The sequence below is a fragment of the Aspergillus undulatus genome (genome assembly GCF_047715775.1).
Source record: "Aspergillus undulatus strain CBS 261.88 unplaced genomic scaffold BDV17scaffold_7, whole genome shotgun sequence".
Taxonomy (NCBI): Eukaryota; Fungi; Ascomycota; class Eurotiomycetes; order Eurotiales; family Aspergillaceae; genus Aspergillus; species Aspergillus undulatus.
The window spans coordinates 513399-533457 of record NW_027396611.1 but is presented as its reverse complement, the minus strand read 5'-3'; the positions used below and the strand labels follow the sequence as shown (position 1 = coordinate 533457).

At 50.6% G+C, this 20059-nt stretch overlaps 7 protein-coding genes and 1 non-coding gene across 8 annotated transcripts; 4 read left to right on the top strand and 4 right to left on the bottom strand.

Moving 5' to 3' along the window:
• The first annotated feature begins 602 nt into the window (after positions 1-602).
• On the top strand, positions 603-2751 carry gua1 (GMP synthase (glutamine-hydrolyzing)). Its single transcript, XM_073756885.1, has 5 exons — positions 603-859; positions 921-1408; positions 1461-1940; positions 1990-2193; positions 2257-2751. Exons 1-5 carry the CDS (start codon positions 795-797, stop codon positions 2619-2621), a joined length of 1602 nt encoding a protein of 533 aa, XP_073619033.1. The 5' UTR covers positions 603-794; the 3' UTR covers positions 2622-2751.
• A 244-nt stretch (positions 2752-2995) lies between these two features.
• BDV17DRAFT_t34 lies at positions 2996-3088 on the bottom strand. Its single transcript has one exon. It is a non-coding gene; the product is annotated as a tRNA-Asp (tRNA).
• Positions 3089-6731: 3643 nt separating this feature from the next.
• On the bottom strand, positions 6732-8954 carry BDV17DRAFT_288270 (IQ calmodulin-binding motif protein; the record flags this gene model as incomplete). Its single annotated transcript, XM_073761356.1, has 5 exons — positions 6732-7006; positions 7076-7468; positions 7517-7648; positions 7696-8512; positions 8568-8954. The coding sequence occupies 5 exons, from the start codon at positions 8952-8954 to the stop codon at positions 6732-6734; spliced, it is 2004 nt and encodes a 667-aa protein (XP_073619032.1).
• A 400-nt stretch (positions 8955-9354) lies between these two features.
• Positions 9355-11142, bottom strand: BDV17DRAFT_288269 (general substrate transporter; the record flags this gene model as incomplete). The annotated part of the gene is made up of 5 exons (XM_073761355.1): positions 9355-9670; positions 9726-9968; positions 10028-10589; positions 10643-10840; positions 10905-11142. 5 exons carry the CDS (start codon positions 11140-11142, stop codon positions 9355-9357), a joined length of 1557 nt encoding a protein of 518 aa, XP_073619031.1.
• On the top strand, positions 11044-13226 carry BDV17DRAFT_301136 (alkaline-phosphatase-like protein). Its single transcript, XM_073764196.1, has one exon. It carries the CDS (start codon positions 11584-11586, stop codon positions 13141-13143), a length of 1560 nt encoding a protein of 519 aa, XP_073619030.1. The 5' UTR covers positions 11044-11583; the 3' UTR covers positions 13144-13226.
• A 367-nt stretch (positions 13227-13593) lies between these two features.
• Positions 13594-15862, top strand: BDV17DRAFT_301130 (Zn(II)2Cys6 transcription factor; the record flags this gene model as incomplete). The annotated part of the gene is made up of 2 exons (XM_073764195.1): positions 13594-14726; positions 14782-15862. The coding sequence occupies 2 exons, from the start codon at positions 13594-13596 to the stop codon at positions 15722-15724; spliced, it is 2076 nt and encodes a 691-aa protein (XP_073619029.1). The 3' UTR covers positions 15725-15862.
• On the bottom strand, positions 15863-17020 carry BDV17DRAFT_216445 (uncharacterized protein). The gene has a single exon (XM_073755520.1). The coding sequence runs from the start codon at positions 16799-16801 to the stop codon at positions 16001-16003; it is 801 nt and encodes a 266-aa protein (XP_073619028.1). The 5' UTR covers positions 16802-17020; the 3' UTR covers positions 15863-16000.
• A 219-nt stretch (positions 17021-17239) lies between these two features.
• On the top strand, positions 17240-18614 carry BDV17DRAFT_216441 (SDR family NAD(P)-dependent oxidoreductase). The gene is made up of 2 exons (XM_073755519.1): positions 17240-17783; positions 17867-18614. The coding sequence occupies exons 1-2, from the start codon at positions 17526-17528 to the stop codon at positions 18419-18421; spliced, it is 813 nt and encodes a 270-aa protein (XP_073619027.1). The 5' UTR covers positions 17240-17525; the 3' UTR covers positions 18422-18614.
• The last annotated feature ends 1445 nt before the right edge of the window (positions 18615-20059 follow it).

The window sequence follows — 20059 nt, the reverse complement described above, 5'->3', positions numbered from 1 at the left end:
CACTATTCAAGAGAGTGATCGAAAGGAACTTCGTGTTGCATTTGGAGAGTGTTTGGCTTCCTGCAGGTGCTTGGTTCCTTTTTTGCTTAGCGCTTATTATTGGAATACGAGGTTACCTGGAATGGACCCCGGGCTTTGGAAGATCTCAGATTGGTTGCAGACGCAGTCAATATGCTGACGATGTCTTTGCTGTGTTTTGACCTTATCCTTGGAGAGATATCAGTCATACTAGCAAATAGAGCATTCATCACTAGTAATGAAGGCTTAGGAAGGCTTCTTTGAGAGGTTGCTAGAGTAGTACTAGGTGTATTGTATTCGATCTTCAGCTCTTGACATCGATACGGAAGACACAAGTATAGATCTCAGTACACCCGTTCCTATACTGCTGATTCTATCAAGAATTCTGATTTATCAATCTATATACCCCACCACTCCGTCTGGCGAGTGCCCTGGCAGCCCTGAAGCCGCCGCATGGAGAATAGCGTCCTGGGATCTTATCAGATAAGATCGTCAGCCCCTCATTTTATCATGTGAGCGGTAAAAAGCCCCCGCCAATAACTTGCGGTCCGAGCGGCAGAATCGGTTACTCAATCTTTTTTTTTTTTCTCTCCGGTCTTGCTCCGTTTTCCTTATCAGTCGAGTCTGGATTTAATTTCCTGGGCAAGTCTTCCTTTCAGGGCACGGCTCCATATATACAGCTTCATCTTTCTTACACTTTTCACAGCCCCTGGTCCCCATTGACCAGTGTGCATCGAACAATCTTCGAATCCTCTCGAGTCACATCTCACCCCACCATGGCGGACACAATCCCTCACAATACGTTCGACACGATTCTCGTGTTGGACTTTGGGTCCCAATAGTATTTCTCCTACGAAGTTATTGTGAGTCGAAAGATGCTCAAGCTAATTCCAACCGCCCAGCACCCACCTCATCACCCGCCGCCTGCGCGAAATCAACGTCTACTCCGAGATGCTCCCGTGCACACAGAAACTCGCCGACTTGGGCTGGAAACCCAAGGGTATCATCCTCTCCGGTGGCCCTTACTCCGTTTATGAAGAGGGTGCACCCCACGCCGACCCGGCCTTCTTTGAGCTCGGCGTCCCCATCCTCGGTATCTGCTACGGTCTCCAGGAGCTTGCGCACCGACTGCACGCGGACAATGTTGTTGCTGGAACTGCGAGGGAGTACGGCCATGCTGATCTGAAGGCTACCCAGTTTGGTGGTCACGTAGATAAGCTTTTCGAGGACATCAAGGGTGATATGACTGTTTGGATGTCGCATGGTGATAAGCTCCGTAATCTGCCTGAGGGTTTCCATACTATTGGTACCACGAGGAACTCAGAGTATGCGGCTATTGCGCACAAGACTGATTCGATTTATGGCATTCAGTTCCACCCTGAGGTTACCCGTGGGTTTTTCCCTTTGGAGAGTTGAGTGGACGGGATGCTAACGTTGTTTAGACACGCCTCAAGGTGGACAGCTTCTGAAGAACTTCGCTGTTGGTATTTGTGGTGCCGGGCAGAAGTGGACGATGGCCGAATTCATCGGTCAAGAAATTGCTCGGATTCGTCAATTGGTTGGTCCTGAGGGTCAGGTGCTCGGTGCTGTCAGCGGTGGTGTCGACTCAACCGTTGCTGCCAAGCTGATGACGGAAGCCATTGGAGATCGATTCCACGCTGTATTGGTGGACAACGGCTGCCTGCGATTGAATGAGTCCGAGAAGGTTCAGGAAGTCCTTCAAGCACAGCTGGGCATCAACTTGACAGTCGTTGACGCCAGTGAGGAGTTCCTCGCCGGTCTGAAGGGCGTCGAAGATCCTGAGAAGAAGCGCAAGTTCATTGGAGGAAAGTTCATCGACGTCTTCGAGGAAGAGGCCAGGAAGATTGAGGCCAAGAGCAACGGAAAGGTCGAGTGGTTCCTCCAGGGTACCCTCTATCCTGGTAAGTCTCCATTACTCAATACATCAAGCGCGCCCGCTAAGTGATCCAGACGTGATCGAGAGTATCTCCTTCAAGGGCCCCTCTCAAACCATCAAAACTCACCACAACGTCGGCGGCATCGCCGAGCGCCTTATGCGCGGCCATGGCCTGAAGCTCATTGAGCCCCTCCGCGAACTCTTCAAGGACGAAGTCCGCCAGCTCGGCCGCCAACTCAACATCTCCCCTGAACTCGTCGGCCGCCACCCATTCCCTGGTACGTCCAACACAATAATCATTCCTTTCATTCCCCGTTCTCCCCAAATTAACAAGATATTAGGCCCCGGCATCGCAATCCGCGTCCTCGGCGAAGTCACAAAAGAAAAAGTCGAAATGGCCCGCCAAGCAGACCACATCTTCATCTCCATGATCCGCGAAGCCGGGATCTACGACGAGATCGGCCAGGCCTATGCCGCGCTTGACCCGTCGCGCGCCGTCGGCGTCATGGGCGACAAGCGCGTCTATGCGAACATCATCCTGCTTCGCGCAATCTCCACAAAAGACTTTATGACCGCGACACCGTACCCCTTCTCTTATGAGTTCTTGTCGAAGGTGTCGACAAGAATTGTTAATGAGGTGGCGGGTGTTTGTCGTGTTTGTTATGATTATACGAGTAAGCCGCCTGGTACTATTGAGATGGAGTAAATGATCAACCTCTGGAATGGTTGGAGGGTGGACTGGTTGGGTTGGGTTGGGTTGAGGATAGAAAAGTTTTAGACGGGGACCTTTGCTTTCTAGCTTTACTTGCTTATTTACATTGTTACGAAGATATCTGATTATGAATGCAGCCTTTCTATTGAACCATTCATGTTACTTGACTTCATCACGGTGCCTGTTCCCAATCCCTGGTTAAACCAGAACCCCTTACACCAATATCGCCATTTGTATTCTCACAACTCTGCCGGGTGTTATCCAATCTCCACTACAGAGCGCAGACACTCTCCCAAGGCCCAGAACAGAAGATCAAGCAGGCAAGAAAGCAAGAAAGCAAAAAAGCAAAAAAGCAAAAAAAGGAGATTCTCCCCGACTGGGAGTCGAACCCAGGTCTCCCGCGCTTGTTCCTCAATAAAAGGAGTGACAAGCGGAAATCATGACCGTTAGACCATCGAGGAATTCGTTGAAGACCCTTCTTATCTTAGCATTATAAAAGAATTTCAAATTTCGACATCGTACGCGAGAAGCGTCACGTGCTTGGTGAGCCCTAGGGGCCTCACCTCACCTTACGTATCTTCGTGTCAGTGAGTGTCGGCAGAATAGAGTAAGGTAGAGTAGATGGGGAAATTAAATGGACCGAATGATAATCTACGTAGATGTTGACTCGTGCTCCAGGTTCTTGTTCCCGTGTATGTTGCGCAAGGAAGCTTCTTTGTATCTGTTCTATGTCTGTATTGCAAACAATTGCATGGCACGGCTCTTGGTATCGCCGTGATCAACAAAGTAATGGAATGTGCTAAACAGACCTTCGCATTCAGTCACTATATCCCTGATGGGTTAGGTGCCAAATTCTGCCAGGTATGCTGCTATCTATATCTATTCCTACTCTGATGCTTCGTTCCTTGTTGTTGTTGTAGTTGTAGTTGTAGTTGTAGTTGCGATGACCTGACTGGTACTTGAAGGGTAAAGGAAATAAGGTAGTATATGTATTCATGTACACGACAATCTGCTCGATAGCTCGATACTTTAATGTTGAGCAAACGCCGAAACCCTCGGCACAGAGTAGAATCGAAAGCTAGAAGTAGAAACCCGTCCATGGGCTGGAACTAGGTGGGCAAGTCCCATCTTTTCAACAAGGTTAATTGCTCCATAAAATTATCCTGAGCCAACACACTCGCTCCTCACAAACGGATTGTGTGTCAACCATTTTCATCGTTCGCATTTAGAAATGCCTTAACCCACGCCCAGAGCATGGCAATGGCACTGCTAAGATAAGAACCTCCACGGGGTACGTATACCCCCCGCGGGTGTCGAAGGAGTGGCAGACGGCCAGATGGGAGCTTATCGGATTAACGAGCAATAACGCAGAGATCTTGCGGATTGTCTGTCGCTACCCTACGCTACCGCAGAAAGAGCCCGCAAAGGTACATACACACGGCGGAAGGAGCGATTGCCTGGGCTCGTGTTGATCTCCCCCTTCCGCCTCCACGAACCTCTTCACCAACAAACCAACAAACATCTCCATTGCAATCCCGGGAGTTTTCAGGCCTCGCTTTTCGTCCCTAATTGTAGTTGACGGTCAAGAGTACGAAGAAACATGGGATCGTCGACGAGGCAGGTTGCTAATGTATAATACGCCACACGGCCTCAATTAGCATGTGCATCCCTATATACCCGGGATACCCCAGGTCTGACGCTTCGCCATATCTCCAGGGGTCAGATCAGAATCCCTACGTTTCGCCAGCCATGGTACGATGGATCGCACTCGTTTCGCCCTTCTGGCCTTTTTGCACCGAGATTTATGTGCCGAGGGTGATATTTGTTATGTGATTGGGGCAAAGAGACGTCAGTACCATTCTGAGCTGCGAAGGTTGGGCTTGGCTCTAACTGAATTGAAAATATTATAATGGATGATCGATTGTATTTTACGGGCGGCAACTACACTACCGTGTCCTTTGATGGTCAAGATATCGAACCCGGTAGGTCTCGGCGGCAAACATATTCATTAATTTATTTCGATCTAAATCAATAAGCTGCGTCGCTCTACTATCTCAACCTGGACAGCAATTTCCCGTCGAAAGGGCTATCACGCAGTCAATCGTTCACGACGACGACGCCAATTGCGAAGAATCCATTGCCCATATGAATGCTGTGGGCTTTGACGGGCCCGGTGTGGAGGGCCTCTTTGGGAATTTAACGATACCGTCTACGTCTTTGGGCCAGTCTTCGACCCCAACTAATAAAATCGCGGCGTAGGATGTGCCAAGGAAGCAGTGGAGAGAAATCGATGTTGCTGGTGGTGACTTTAATTTTAGACGGCGCGCTGGTGCTACATTTGTTACTGCTCCTGAACCAGGGCTCGCCTTCATCGCCGGAGGTTTGGGGGGGGGGGGGGTTTGGTTTCGTGGGCCCTATGTAGGCGGCATGATCTGCTTGGATGGGGCTGCTTCTGATAATCTCTTCTGGACGAATAAGACACTTGGAAATAGATCTTACGGTATTGATGTCCCGAATCTGCATGGTAATGCTATGGTCTATATCCCAGACGGCAACCAGGGCATGCTGATTAGCTTTTTGTGATAGAAACGTATGATCCCCGCCGTCCATGTCATCCATGGTGACTCCAGGGGACTTCCGGCGACGCGCCAACAAACAGGATATCCTTCTGCAGCGCTCTCTCAGAACCCCCTGACGGCTCAGCGCTCCTTCATATAACCACGTACGGAGGATGGAGCCGACCCGATGGACGCTCCTATGAAGACGTACATATGCTCTCAATCCCAGCCTTAGAGTGGATCGACGCCAGCGATTTAACCAGCCAAACCAACCCCGAGCAAGATTCCAACAGGTAGGTCGGGAGTGATGTGCTCACTGGCGCTTGCCAGACATACAAGGGCTCGCAGATGATTGTATTAGGGGGCGGTGTACGTGCCGGCGAGGAATCTGTCACTGGTAGTGAGTATAGTAGTATGTACTACCCTGATCGTGTGCTGGATCTGTCCGCATGAATGGCGGATGAATCTTGACATCGAGTCTACATACGAAGTACCGCCACTTATCTATCGCGAAATTGGGGAAGAGTAAGTGCTTTGGTCCTTTAGTATTTATTCAGAAGGCAAAATGAGTTAATAGATTATTAGTTCCACTGGTGGCGCGACAACCACAGTCCCTGCAGCTGGATTTGCAGATAATACCCATGCCTCTTTGATACAGAAACGGGCTGCTGCCTTGTCAACATCACCATCATCTCCATCTGATAATCCTGCAAGCCCAGACCCAGAAAGCTGGAAGTCAAACACCGGTGCTATTGCCGGCGGGGTGGTTGGTGTTGTTCTAGGTCTTTCTCTGATTCTAGCCCTCTTCTGGTACCTAAGTAGGTACAAGAGAAGTCAACGGCCCGTTAGTGCAGTTGATATATCGACATCTATTCAAGACGAGACCAAGACAGCTAGGCGGCAAGGGGATACAGCTGTCGAGATGGAATCTCCTCAGAATTATATGCCCGCAGAGTTGCAGGAAAGTCGCACCAGCCGCCATGAGTTGCCTTGACGAAGCTTGGATGAAATCTTTACTTTTGACCGGACGAGATCATTAATTAATCTCATACATGTCCGCATACTTTCCCGATCTTTATCTTCCAGTCTTCAGAATCCTACGCCCTGTCCCACTACTTCGGCGGACAAGGACCTGGAATATGCAAAAGCTGTCATTTGAAGACTTGTATAATCAAGGATTTTCAAGTTGTTTTTCCGGGCGCTCATAGAGCGTTGCCATCTATTCAGGTTGCTTTGGCATACCGGCCGACCCCGAGATTAGGTAGGTGAGAGACTGAGGAAGGATATCGAGCATGAGAAGCGGAGTTCTAGGGTATCGAAGAGCATGGCCATCCATCGAAGTTACGGCCGTGGCCATGCAGATTGGACCTGCTAACCGTCACATTAGTAAATATAATATATGATTAGCTTTGCATAGCCGCCCAGGAACATATCATAAAAGTGCTTTTGTAAGTTGTAGAGCATAATCTATCTATACGCATATCATAACGCATCCCATCTAAACATATCCTCATCATCATCATTCATCATAATCAACCAACCCAACTCAAAACCCTCCCGTCCCCCTCACCCTCTGCACAACACCCACAGCCCCCCTCGCCCAACTAAACTTCCCGGGGTCAAGACCCAGCGACCCCTCAGCCATCTCGCCCGTCACCGGATCATGCCAGCATCCGTCGTCGGGACGAACAAGGCCGTACTTTGCCGTGTTCTGATTCCGATTGATGGCGTCGAGCCAGGACCGGCAGATCAAGGGCGAGTCGAGGAGGAGGTTGACTTCTTGGCTGTGGTAGTAGGATTGGGTGTCGAGGTTGCCGTTCCCTTTGTTTTATTTGGTCAGTTAGGGCTAGTCTTGTGACGTGATGCGTGCCTTAGGGCTCAGGTGGGTACCTTGTATAGCGACCGCCTCGTCGACGATCATTAGTTTGATATGGCAGCTTCGTTTCTTGAAGCGATTGTGTATAGGTTGGGTCTGGTCTTTTGCAACGTAGTTAAATATCCGTAGGCGGGATTTCTCCTCGTCTGTCGCGAGCGAGTTGTAAAGGCGGTTGGAGATCATTTCGTTTGTGCCGTTTTGGAAGGGGAGCAGTTGGCCCGCGTCGTTGTAGCCTAGGCATAGATAGCAGGTGACGACTACTCCGCGGCGGACGGCGTCGAGTAGTGGCTCAAGGAGTGGTTCGGCGTTCATGTTGGGGGTTTGGATGAATATTGAATGTTCTGCATTGTCGATTGCAGCGAGCCATGCGGTATTTTGTGGGACGATTGTACTCGTGTGGTCGGGTGCTATGGGAGTTAGTCTAGCACGAACGATGATCAAAGACTTTGTCTTACATCCATATGGCTCTCTGTTCACCAAGGCCATTGGGAATGGTTTGTGCTGTTGGTGGAGGATGTACGGCTCCATTTGGCTTTCCTGGTCTTCATCTGGTGCGTCGCCAGTTGTCGATGGCTGTTTCGTGTGGTCTGTCATAGCTAGTTAGAAAAGCATCAGACATTGAGGTATTACGTACTCAGGAGTCGAGTTACTGGATTCGTCCGTGATTCGCCATTCCGCGGATTAAGCAGCCCATTCATCCTTCTCGTTTCAGCCTTGATATCCGGATCATAACGCTCCTCTTCGATCGTAAGCTGTGGAAGCTCTCCGTCTTCCTCGTGAAAATCGTTCGCCTCGGGATTTGAGAAGCTAGGGGCCGGATCACCCGCGGCAGGTGAGTTGCGCATTGGTAACGGTGGTTCCAACGCTTTCCCCCAAGATATCAACGCACTGTCATATAAAGAATCCACAATCGAACCCTCAACTCGAACCATCATCTCCAGGTTATCATTGTCCTGGATATTGCTGCTCTGCAGCAACCCAACCCGTCGATCGACAATCATGAATTTAGCATGGAACGTCCCAAATATCGGCCGATGGTAATTGATAACCTGCATATCGAGATGTGGAATCTCTTCTGAAGAAGGCAGATGGACCTTCCCAGTCGCATATTTCTTCTCATCGACATTGAGTCGATTCTCCCACACCTGCCGGGGGTCTCCCCGGTCATATAGAATCTTCACAACGACCTTCTCCTCCCGCTCGCCTGCTCGCCGCGACAGCTCCCTCAAAGCATTCGTAATTAGTGTCGACGCATCCGAAAAGATCCAGTAATTCGTAGCAAGAAACACCTCCTTCTCAGCGCGCACAATGCAATTCGCCATGTGCCGACAGAGATCCGGCAAGGGCGCGATAATCGTCAGCGGGACAACACCATTGCTGCCCATGAGTGGCGGCGAAACTACACCACCCAATGGATTCCGCCCTAGAGCTGCGAGGGCATCGTGGTAGATCTGCAATTGAGGTCAGAAAAAAGTGCCCATGTTTAAGGAATAATAGACCGAGTACTTTCAAGAACAATCTACTCGGCTCACTCGCCCAATCGCCGCACTCCTTCGCCCTGCGCAATTCCTCGCTCTCGAGGTCTTCGTCATCGTCGCTGCTACCGCTCCTACTACCAGTGCCAGTAGACTCGGGACTTTTCTTCCCATCTTCATGCATACATTCTGGCTTGTCGAATAATTCTTTAAAGACCTTATAAGGCTGCTTTTGCGGGTCCCGTGCGACTTCCGAAGTGACGGTGCAGTCGCCATGGCACAGGTTGTAGACGGTGCCAGTTACCATTTTCGGCTGTTTCTGGTGCTTGCGGTGTCTGTGGTGCTTGGAGGAATGGTTGAGGAAGATTAGCGAGAAGACGAGGAATATGGCGACCGCAGCATCTTTGATGGAGGGCATAATTGTGATGAGGATGGAATTGGGTATTTGTTTGGAATGGATTGCATTACCTGGAGAGAGTCGCACCGAGAGTCTGGAAACACATGACGCTGGACGCTCCCGGACTTGGCCAAGATGACATCACTGGGCTAGGCACCAATATATACCAAGTCCACAGTGGGGGATCTCGACTCCGTAGGGCTGATTTAGAATTATTGTTATTATCAAGGATAATTGGCAGTTGTCAGGTTGAAGCTTTGCTATGACCGCATGTTCTGCAATAGCCTGGTGACCATCTATATGCATGCTCCACCACTACACCTACGGTCGAAAAATCCGGACAGGAGACGAGTAATCAATTTATACAAGACTGACGTAGCCCAAGAAAGCCATCCGCGGAACGCCCGGATCTGTTCTCGGCTCAACCCTTCACCACGTGGCGGTTCGTGGAAGTCTCGGGCTTGGTTGGCACAGCCTCAACATCACCGTTTTTAAGTCCAGCGGCTCCTTCATCCAACATACCAGATGCATCCGTTTTTCCGAAATCGCGCAGCCGGACACCGTTGTTAAATAACCAGTCGACTTGCTCCAATGTCTTGCCCTTGCACTCGGGTACGCAGAAGTATGTGAACACAAGTGCCAAAAAAGCAAGGGCGCCGAAGATAAATCCAACTTTGCTGCCTAGGCCTACTTCGTCCTCGAAGACAAGATATGGGACGGAGAAATTGACAGCGAAACTGGAGAGCAAGACAATTAGCGGTTTGTATTCGAGCAGGTGATGAGTGTACGCACTTGAAGCAGACGTTGATCGCAAATCCAAGGCGAGAGGTATGGTCACGCAGTCGAAGTGAGGTGACTTCCGTCGTCAACACATAGGTCATCGGACCCCAGCCACTGGCAAACCCAACGCCAAATACGACCATCAAAGAGATCACTCCCTTCATGCTCGACGTTGTGATCGGCTCGTTGACGCCTAAGCCGCCCATGGCCATGAGCCCAAGCATCATGAGTGTCGACGAGAACATAAGTAATGTTCTAGACGGTATCAGCTTGAACAAAGGAATATAATTTTCATCCGACAGAGAGCAACGTACCGTCTTCCAAGTTTATCGGCGACCAATAATACGAATATCATAGTCCCCGCGGCGATGCAGCTTGACATCAACGTGAATAGCTGGGGATTAAAAATACTCAGAGAGCGGACATAAACCCCGCCATACTGAGACGTGAAGGCCTGACCAGTCGCCTGCTGGAAGAAGTTGACAACTACAACGATAAATGTGCGTTTGAGGTTCTTTCCCTGGAAGAGTTCAATAAACCTTCCCTGCTCTGTTTCATTTTCCAGAGCAAACTCCAGTCCTCTGAACTCCTCGTCGATTTGCTGCTCCGTGAAAGTGCCCTCACGGAACTTGTGTAGACTGTCTCTGGCCTCTTCCACTTTGCTTTGTTGCAGTAGCCATCTCGGAGACTCGGGAAGGAAGAAAATTGAGGCAGCGATGATTGTGGGGACGATATAGAACAGGCCGAGCGGGATGCGCCATGCACGATTGTCGGTAATGCGGCTGGTTCCGTAGCAGGTAGCATTGATGACTACGCCGCCCAATTGAAGGCTGAGCTGATATGAACCCACGACCAAGGCACGGATTGGAGCGGGGACTTTTAGGCACTGGTTAGCGACTGTTTTCTGGTCGCGAAGAAGGGTCCTGTACCAATTTCCGATTGGAAGACAGGGACAACGGCAAGCTCCATGCCCACGTATACGTAATTGAGAATACGACCGGCCATTATCTGATCGTTGGTGTTCGATGTGACGGTAACGGTGGCTGAGACAAGAGCATAGACGCTCATTATAAACATGCACCAACGCCGGCCGAACCGCGCTGAGATGAAACTGCCAATGATGACACCTGAAAGTAAAGGCAGTTCATTAGAACTTTTTAGCACCAAGAGATAGAGGTCATCATTGCTTACCCGCCGCAAATCCAATATAGTTCAGACTGTTGAATAGTGACAGCCATTGAGAGTCAAGGTCGTAGCTCTCGGTGCTTTCATCGTACTCGCCAAAGTGTCTGGTAAAGGACTCCATTGACTGCGTGGTGGCAAAGGCTTGGTTGTCGAAGCCATAGTTAAAGGTCGAAACGGCGATGACAAACACCGACAGCAGGAGTGTCCGATTGAAGTAGTTGGCTTTGTCAAATATGAAATTCATGGCGGAGGGGAGTATACAAATTGTCCTCGGCATCGATCTAAGAGTGGTATAACCGGTGTCTTCTCAAGGTTTAGTAGAAAAGTGCTTGGCCAAACGAGCCTTGGGACAGATGGGTGTGTGCCAGGGCCATCGAGACTCTTAAGTGCATATGGCTGAGGTTCAGAAGCATGAGGCAATCCGCTCCACGCAAAACACTAGAAGGACCATACGAGGACGAGACTGGGTCAAAATCTGGGGAAGCTACAGTAGACGGCTCCTCGAAGCAAGGCCCACAGCGAGATCCGGTCGATGTCGGGGGGTTCCCGGTGCGCCATCCAGTTCGGTGTACAGCTTCCCCTGTCTCGGCGGCAGTCGGCCGCGTCAATTTGTCTTGAAAAACCTGGATCATCTCGGAATTTGTTCCATTTTAATCCTCGACTTGATTGACAATCAATCCTCCAAATGGCGTCATATTCTCTCCCTCCGAAGCCTCTTCCACTGAAGGTGTCGTCCAAGAACGGCGGAGACAGGCCCAACTATGTTATTTTCATGCCGGATCAGCTGAGATACGACTCTCTGGGATGCACTACAGATGGTAATTCCGGGGTTAAAACACCAAACATTGATGCCTTTCGTCGCCGTGCCACTCTCTTTACCAACTGCTTCACCCAGGCCTCCGTCTGCTCGCAGTCAAGATGTAGCATGTTCACCGGTTGCTACCCACATGTGAGCGGCCATCGCAGCCTTGAGAATTTAATCAAGCCGTGGGAGCCCAATATCTTCCGCAGCATGAAAGAAAATGGCTATCATATAGCCTGCCTGGCGCCCCGGGGTGATACATTCGCACCCACCGTCACCGAATTGAGTGTGACCGAGTATGGTTTCTTGGAGACGCCGGAATTTATGCCCAAGTTTGCAGGTGGCAGCAATAAGGAAGTCGACGAGGGGGACATCTGGGGCCGACTCTTCTATAAGGGTCTTCGAAACGCCAACGAAGCTCTAGATTACGACGATGCGGTGGTTCGGTCAGCATTGAAATGGCTTGAATTTCCTCCAACTGACAAGCCATGGGTACTTTTCATGCCACTTCTTTTCCCTCATTGTCCCTTTCAGGTTGAGGAGCCCTACTTCTCCATGTACGATCGCTCGCAGATGGCTGGCGTTGTCTCGAAACCGGAGGACAAAACGGGCTATGAGCCTCGTTATATGAGAACCATTCGAGACAGATATGGCACAGACCGCGTGACTGAGGACATCTGGAAAGAAATAAAGGCCACGTACTATGGAATGATAACTCGTTTGGACGACCAATTCGGCCGTGTCCTGAAAAAGGTCGACGATCTGGGACTATGGAAGGATACGGTGACTATGTTCTTCACCGATCATGGCGAATATCTCGGAGATCATGGTCTGATTGAGAAATGGCCATCTGGCCTGTCGGAGACGCTTGTGCGGGAACCTCTGATTATAGGAGGTGCTGGACTCCCTGAGGGTAGAATAGTCGACGCCATGACCGAAATGGTAGATCTCGTGCCCACAATGCTTGAATTTTCAGGTATTGGTGAGCATTTTCCACATAACGGCAAATCATGGATTCCAGTCCTCGTTGACGGCTCGACAGAGCACAAAAAGTACGCATTCTCAGAAGGCGGCTTCCTGGCGTCTGAGGAACCTTTGCTTGAGCAGGCGCCATACCCGTACGACATTAAAGCCGGTCTGCAGCACGAGAATACCACCTTGGTTGGCAAAGCAATTTCGCTGAGGGATCAACGCTATGTCTACATCTACCGGCTGTATGAACCCGCAGAATTGTACGACCGGGATAGCGATCCGCACGAGTTGCACAACCTTGCCGCTGAATCTGAATACCGCAACCTAGTGGAAAAGTATGAACGGGAGGTCCTTCGTTGGCTTGTGGATGGTAGCGATTTTTTGCCGTGGCAGAAGGACAATCGGTTTCCACAGGTGAATCTGAAGAGTCCAAAAGAGCAAATGGAGGAGCGCCTCCGGAAGGCCAGCTGAGCATCCCCTATGAGACTCAGTGTAGACTATATGACAAGTTTCGAGCCCGGAAGATCAGTTGGCCGTTTACATTATCTTAGCCTAGATTCAGGGTTAGCTTCATTGTTCAAGTTGCAGCGCATACCTACGTTATCTGTGAAGCGTCAAGGCGATTACCCACTCAAAATGTGCCTGAACCAATGAGCAGGATTAGCAGAGAATTCTGCCAGCGCGTTGTCATAGGCCATCCTATGTTCCCTCTGTCCATTGTTATTGTTGTGGCATTATTGTCAGTCTGTTTCGACACGGGCTACCGTGCGTGCTGTCGCCATCAGGATGGGTCCGCATGCAAAGCGCGTCGGGTCGGTCCAGCACCCGACGCGTGCCTTCCGAGCCGGAACCAGGAACGGCTCTCTCCGCCGACATCCGGCAGCACCAGCACCCCCTATCCCTTCTCATTCCCATCCAACGATGTCCTCGTCTGCCGAGCATGTTGAGGATGGTGTGAGCGTTCCCATTGAAGTACGCCCTTTTCAACATCATAGTTATAATTCCGGGATAAGTTCGCCAGCGTGCAACCGATGCCGCTCCCGGAAGGTCAAATGCGACCGCGAAGAGCCTGTCTGCGGCGCCTGTACGCGTCTCCAGCTGCGCTGTTCTTACGATAGGAGATCCGTGAGTCCTGTTCCTGAACGTAGAGATTCATCGGGCTATACCGAAGCCGGGACAAAGAGGAAGAGGACGCGCCTGGCGTGCAAAAGCTGTCGGCTTGTGAAAACAAAGTGTTCTGGAGCAGGTCCCTGTGAAAGATGCGTTACCAAGGGCATAGCTTGCGATCTTCCAACAGGAGGAGACCATACTGGCAACGACGGTGGGATCATTGGTATTTCAATTCCAAGAACAATGACCAGTATTGCGTCTCACGTCCCGACGTGGCCGATGAATAAGAAAGCAGCACGCGGCTATATCGATGTGTACTTCAACTCAGCGAACAAGACTGCCCCAGTCTTTCTTCACAAACCAAGTATTCTAGTCCAATGGCGCCAGGGCGAACTAGATCCCAACTTGCTCAAGTGCATCGTGGCATTTGGGCTTTTTCTCAGCGACACTCGGCCGGAAGCGCGGACGACGGCTAGGGCATGGATCCAGGAGGTGCAGGACGATACTTTCAGAAGAATAGGGAGGCAGTCAGTTCCACATTTAAGAATCCTTGTGATTCTGCTGCGCTTTCGCTTCCAAGCCGGCAACTTCTCTGACGCGTGGACCATGCTCTCTATTGCCGCTCGCTCGGTTTTTACCATGCGACTAAACCATGAGCACATACCCGAAGAATCAGAATTAGGCTACGCTGATCAAGAGTCGAATAGACGGCTTGTGTGGGCAATATACCACCTAGATCGCTTGTTCTCTGGCGGCTTGGAGGAATTGACCGTTTGCCCGATTGAAAGAATGCGTATTCGCTTACCTTGCGACGAAAGAAGTTTTGAATTGGGAATTCCTTCAAAGGCCGGTTTTATCAATGATGGCTGCAACCTTGGTGACGGAGGTATAGACGTCCACGCCTTCAAAATCAGGCTTCTTGCGATTAGAGATCGGATTCTAAAGTTTGATTCCCGGAGACGTACCCCTATTCGCGAGGCCCCAGCTGACCAGAGACAGGTATACCAAGGGCGTTCGAAGAAGCTTAAGCAGCCCGGCCGAGAGCCGTGACGCAATGGACAATCTTCAGTTTGAACTTAACGACTTCGAGCACAATCTCCCCACCGAGCTCAAGCTCAGTCTCTCAAGGCTAATGGTGGTAAGTCACTCTCGTGAGGCCAGTGCTTGTGTCGGGCTTCACGCGCTATGGATGTTGTGTCATTGCGATTTATATCGTTTCTGCATTCCTGGGATCAGGGAGTCTGCGGTCGACTTTGTCCTGAACAAGTCTCCTCCGGACTTTATGGAATATTGTCAGCAAAAATGTCTAGCTATGGCGATCCGTCTCTGTCGGCTGTGGTCCGATGTGTACTACCTCGAGTCCAGCGAGTATATCGGTGATGAATTTCTGGCGGTATCAATATATCAAGTTGTCCAGATCCTACATCATCTGCCTCACTTGGTTCCGAAGGATGGTCGGAACAGCATCATATCTCTGAAGAAGCAACTTAGCGAGGCATTGCAGCTTGCAGACCGCTTGAGGCACGAATACGCAAGTGTGGGACGCTGTCTGAAAGACTGTGAGCGTCTGGTCAACGCGCTGGGGCAACAATCTGTTGCTCAATCTTTCCCTGATTCCAGTGCAGTGCCAGGCGTGGAAAGTGTCGAAGGAGCGCATCTAGCATCGAGACATACCATATTGTCAAATCTATGTAGGGACCAAGACTCTGTTGACAGGGACATGGAATCTCAAGTAGCGCATCATGCGCAGCCCTATCGGGGACCCCATGGCAGTGGGAGGGTAGCATTCTCGTCTCCTAGAACAACCTCAGGCATGTTAGACAGGCAACGAGATGAAGAGCAGGAGAGTGAGCCGGGGATTTCCGACATGTTTCTTCTTGACCCATTCAACATGCAGTTGAATGACTATCATGATCCTCAGCTCGATTACTTGTTGATGTGACGGTTGTTGAAGGCTTGGTTGAACCGGCATGGGTGAGCGAGTTTCGTGGAAGGTGGAAGGAGCAGTTCATTTCAAGCATGTGACCTCCATTGTCCTCGACAGCGTACTTACCGGCGATTCTTTTCAAGACTCTTCATCTACCTTACTGCCTACGAGGATGGGTCATTGTTCAAAAGATTCTCATTTGACAATTTGACAGTGCAAAATCCGCTTCATCATAAAACATAATCCAATTTCCAATGAGACACAGATCAGTGAGCAACCATCCATTCCCAATCATGGTTTCTTCGCTGTGGCCTTGCTGTATGGCTCTCCAAACTCAGCGTACCACTTCTTCACAAACTTCTGACCTGGCCCGGCTCCAATCATGTCCTCGCCAGCCTCCAGCTGCTGCGACACTTCGCTCATGAACTCATCTATACTCAAGAAGTTTGGGTTGTTCTTCTTCTTATTATCATCCGGGTTCTCTCGCTCGCGATGCAAATCCGTCTCCACGCCTGGTGGTGCGATCTCGATCACCTTGATCTTGCCTTTCAGCCCCGCATATTCGATCTGTGTCCGCAGGTTCACCGTCCAGAAATGCACCCATGCTTTCGTCGCGTTATAACAAGGGTTGATCACAGAGAACGGAATAAATCCGAGCACTGATGATACGTTAATGATGGCGGCCGATGGCTTCGACTTGAAATGCTCGAGCAGCCCAAGTGCTAGATGCATCGGACCTCTGATATTGATGTCGATTTCTTGGTCAGCCTTCTGGAGGAACTCCTCCGTTGGGGTCTTGAAGACCTCGAGAGGTCGTTGTACGCCGGCATTATTGATGACGCAGTCCAGTTCCGGATGCTCCTTTGTTAGGCGCGTTATGAACTCGGGAAAGCTGCTTGTTTTCCCTGTGTCAAGGAGATAGTAACCTGCTGCGCCAATTTCGCTCGCTGTTGATTTGAGATTCGACTCTGTCCGGCCCGCGATGAGGACCTTGACGCCTCTGGAAATCAGATAGGCCGAGAGTGCTTTTCCGATGCCTCCGCCGCCGCCTGTGACGAGGGCGCAAGTGAATGGGAGCTTGGAAGTCGACATTTGGGGCTTGGATATTTATGCTGAAGAGGGTGCAGTGTTCAGAAGAAACACAGGGGGTTTCAAACAGCAGAACTCGAACTCATATATTCAGGACTCATAATGCAGACGTCAGCTCGGCGAATTTCATGTGGAATTTGGCGGAGCAACTTTATACTTTGAATGATGTCACAATTTTGAGTCACGTCGGGATGGATATTTACGGGACTGCTTAGGTAGAGCAAAGCAGAGTTAATTGCTTTCGACAATTGTCTATTCCAGCTAAACAATATTGTAGAGCAGTAGAATCTCGCGTGCGCTTTATCCAGATCCCTGGCGTCCGCATCTGAGGGGTATGAGGGGTAAATTCCGGACAATACATATCTTCGCGCAGGTGAAGCATATTCATATCTATACCGCCGAGCTTCTGGGAGAATCAATACTTTGGTCTCGCCCCAGTATCTTCGATCTTCAATTTCAATCCTGAAGCTATCCTATTACCCGTTGGTCGCGAGCTGATTCGCGCCGCTTACACCTCCACCATCGCAAACTCCGCTATTTCCGCATCCGCATGCCCTCACCAGCTACAAATCCCCGCCACACCTGCAATGGCTTGATCTTGCTATCCCAAGTTCCTAACTTTCATCGCTCAAACAACGCAACAATGGCATCTGTCCTCTAAAGCCAAAAGACCGGCGCAGCATCCGGTATCGGCTTCGCCGTAGCGAAGCTCTGCCGCAGCAAGGGCATGCACCTTGCTCTCCTCGACATTGACGCTACCAACCTCCCCAAGGCCAAGGAAGACTTGGCCTCGAGCTCGACGAACGCATCTCTCAAGACAGAAGCGTACACCATTGATGTCGGCGACAAGTCGCAATGGGACACTGTCGCGCCTCGAGTGAAGGCTACTTTCCCGAGCGTTGACCTCGTCCTGCTGAACGCGGCGAGAATGGCGAAGCCCAAGTCGTCGGACCCGTGGGTTGATAATGCAGATTATTGGAGACAGGTAACTGATCCACCTATTTACATCAGCCTCTTCAATCGGTCTGTTCGCTTTGCTTACAATGTGGCTTCCTGTTTACCTACTAGATTTTCGACACAAACGTCTTTGGCCCAATCAACAGCATCAGCGCGCTCCTCCCCCTCCTAAAGAGCGACAAATCACCAAAGTCCATCGTCATCACCGGCTCAAAGCAAGGCATCACAAACCCTCCGGGCGCCGGAAACCTAGCGTACAATTCCACCAAGGGCGCAATCAAAATACTAACCGAACACCTCGCGCACGACCTCCGGTCCAACGACGCGACATCGCACATCTCAGCTCACCTCCTCGTGCCTGGGTGGACATTCACGGGGCTATCAGGGAACATTGGGCCGACGGACGAGAGACAAATACAGAAGCCTAACGGCGCGTGGGCGCCTAACCAGGTAGCGGAGGAGTTGGAGAAGGCGTTGCAGCGGGGATCGTTCTACGTTATTAGTCTGGATGATGATGTTGATCGGGCGCTGGACCAGGCGAGGATGCAGTGGGGTACTGGGGATATTCTGGAGGATAGGCCTGCGTTATCGAGGTGGGATGTCGAGTGGAAGGGCAAGGCAGAGAAGGCGATTCAGGATGATGCGAAGAGGAGGAGGGGTGAGTGAGTAGGGTAGGTGGAATTGGAATCTGCCTTGTACAGACATTGTGCAGCGTGCAAGTCGCAGTGGTATGATTGTTGCTCGGATTTACCGGTACTTGGTCGACATGCAGTTGATTAATTTATGTCTTGGATTTTTTGATGAAGTTACATTCAGTTGGAGTAGAGTGACCGCGGCCGGCGGCTACAGATGCAGCTGGTCTGAGAGGGTCCGACTGTCACCCCCATGCAGAATTGACTATAGATATATGATACAAAATCGTGGTCAACTTGTGTGATCTTGTCAGATAGCATGATTCTTTCATGGAATCTCTTGGTCAGGTACCAGCGTTAAGCGTGAGGCTTTACCAAAACCGTTATCAGGGCCGTCTTGGGTAGCCTTGAGGGCAACTGCTAGTAACGATAAGAATCTCGACCTAATGCAGAGCCGATGGAGCCCTCTAAATAAAACAATTGTCATTGGACGGCGCCTATCAGCTCATCGATAATCCAAATCACGCCTTGACTCAGTAAGGTAGGTAGTAGGTACTTCTAGACTCTAGCGTGGAGACCACCGCCAAGCGGGGGGATTAAGTGGGCGATCTGCAGCACCAAGATCCTTCGATTCCTTCCCCTCCCCCAACTCTTCATCTCTTTTCCTTCAACTTCCCCTCCCCCCATTTCCTCCGCTAATCGACTCTCAATTGAGCGATCATCGATCATAGGAGATGCTGGATTCCCGCTCATCGGCCCCCATATCTGTCGTGATCCTCTCTTTGACATCTTCTCATCCGTTCTGAATGAGACCCAAATGACTCACGCTCTTAGTGTTCTCCGCATCATATAAACTGATTACCTCCCCTCTCACTCTGTTTATTGCGATATTGACGCCAAGCTTTGAGCCTTGCCGGAGGTCCCCGTGGTGGATACAAGGTTGCAGTTCAAGAGATCGGTTGTCACTTGGCTTCGAGGCCCTGGACGGCCAGGACGCATCCCCCGTCAGGCTCTTGGTCCGTATGATTGGCTTCTTCCCCTCATTTGCTTGGCTATTTCTATCGGTTGGCTAACTTGGCTTCTTAGTGTGTGAAGGACGGGCGCTATCCGACCCCTGACCACCAACCACACGACCAGTCACCATCCGCTTCGCGCAGCTTCCCTGACATGGGGCCCGCGTCGACCATCCGAGCTAGAGATAAGGGTGAACATCAGTCAGAAATGGTGAAGTTCATGACTACTCCGTAGTTCAGCAATCTTTCCTCCAGGGGGGTATCAGAAGGTACTCGTTCGACACATGCGAATTTTGTGTCGCACCAAAGCCATCTCCCAGTCGCGGAGGCTCAGGAGGTCTTATCACAAGCATGCAAACCCTGTGCAAACTCTGTACAATCCCGTGCTATCGCGAAAAGACGATTTGGCATTTGGTCTGAGAAAAATAGCTTTGGCCCTATCAAAGTGGTCGGCACTCGTTTCCTGGGGTTGCCACGCTGCAGTGGGAAAAGCTCCGGCCGTACCGGCTTGTTCTAGAAAAGTCCCGGCAACCCGCCATGGCTTGGAATCCAAGACCTTCCCTGACGGAGCAAAATGCGGGCAACGGCGCATCTCGCGTCAACATGCCAAGCGTCTAAAGAGTTACACTGGAGCTTCAGAGCGAATCATGATGTTCTTC

Excerpts from the sequence above, each read along its gene's own strand:
- gua1 (XM_073756885.1), top strand. The coding sequence starts at position 795 with ATGGCGGACACAATCCCTCACAATACGTTCGACACGATTCTCGTGTTG. Across the intron at positions 1,941-1,989 it reads CCAGGGTACCCTCTATCCTG|ACGTGATCGAGAGTATCTCC; the intron begins GTAAGTCTCCAT and ends TAAGTGATCCAG. Across the intron at positions 2,194-2,256 it reads CGGCCGCCACCCATTCCCTG|GCCCCGGCATCGCAATCCGC; the intron begins GTACGTCCAACA and ends ACAAGATATTAG.
- BDV17DRAFT_301136 (XM_073764196.1), top strand. The coding sequence starts at position 11,584 with ATGGCGTCATATTCTCTCCCTCCGAAGCCTCTTCCACTGAAGGTGTCG.
- BDV17DRAFT_216445 (XM_073755520.1), bottom strand. The coding sequence starts at position 16,801 with ATGTCGACTTCCAAGCTCCCATTCACTTGCGCCCTCGTCACAGGCGGC.
- BDV17DRAFT_216441 (XM_073755519.1), top strand. The coding sequence starts at position 17,526 with ATGCACCTTGCTCTCCTCGACATTGACGCTACCAACCTCCCCAAGGCC. Across the intron at positions 17,784-17,866 it reads ATGCAGATTATTGGAGACAG|ATTTTCGACACAAACGTCTT; the intron begins GTAACTGATCCA and ends TTTACCTACTAG.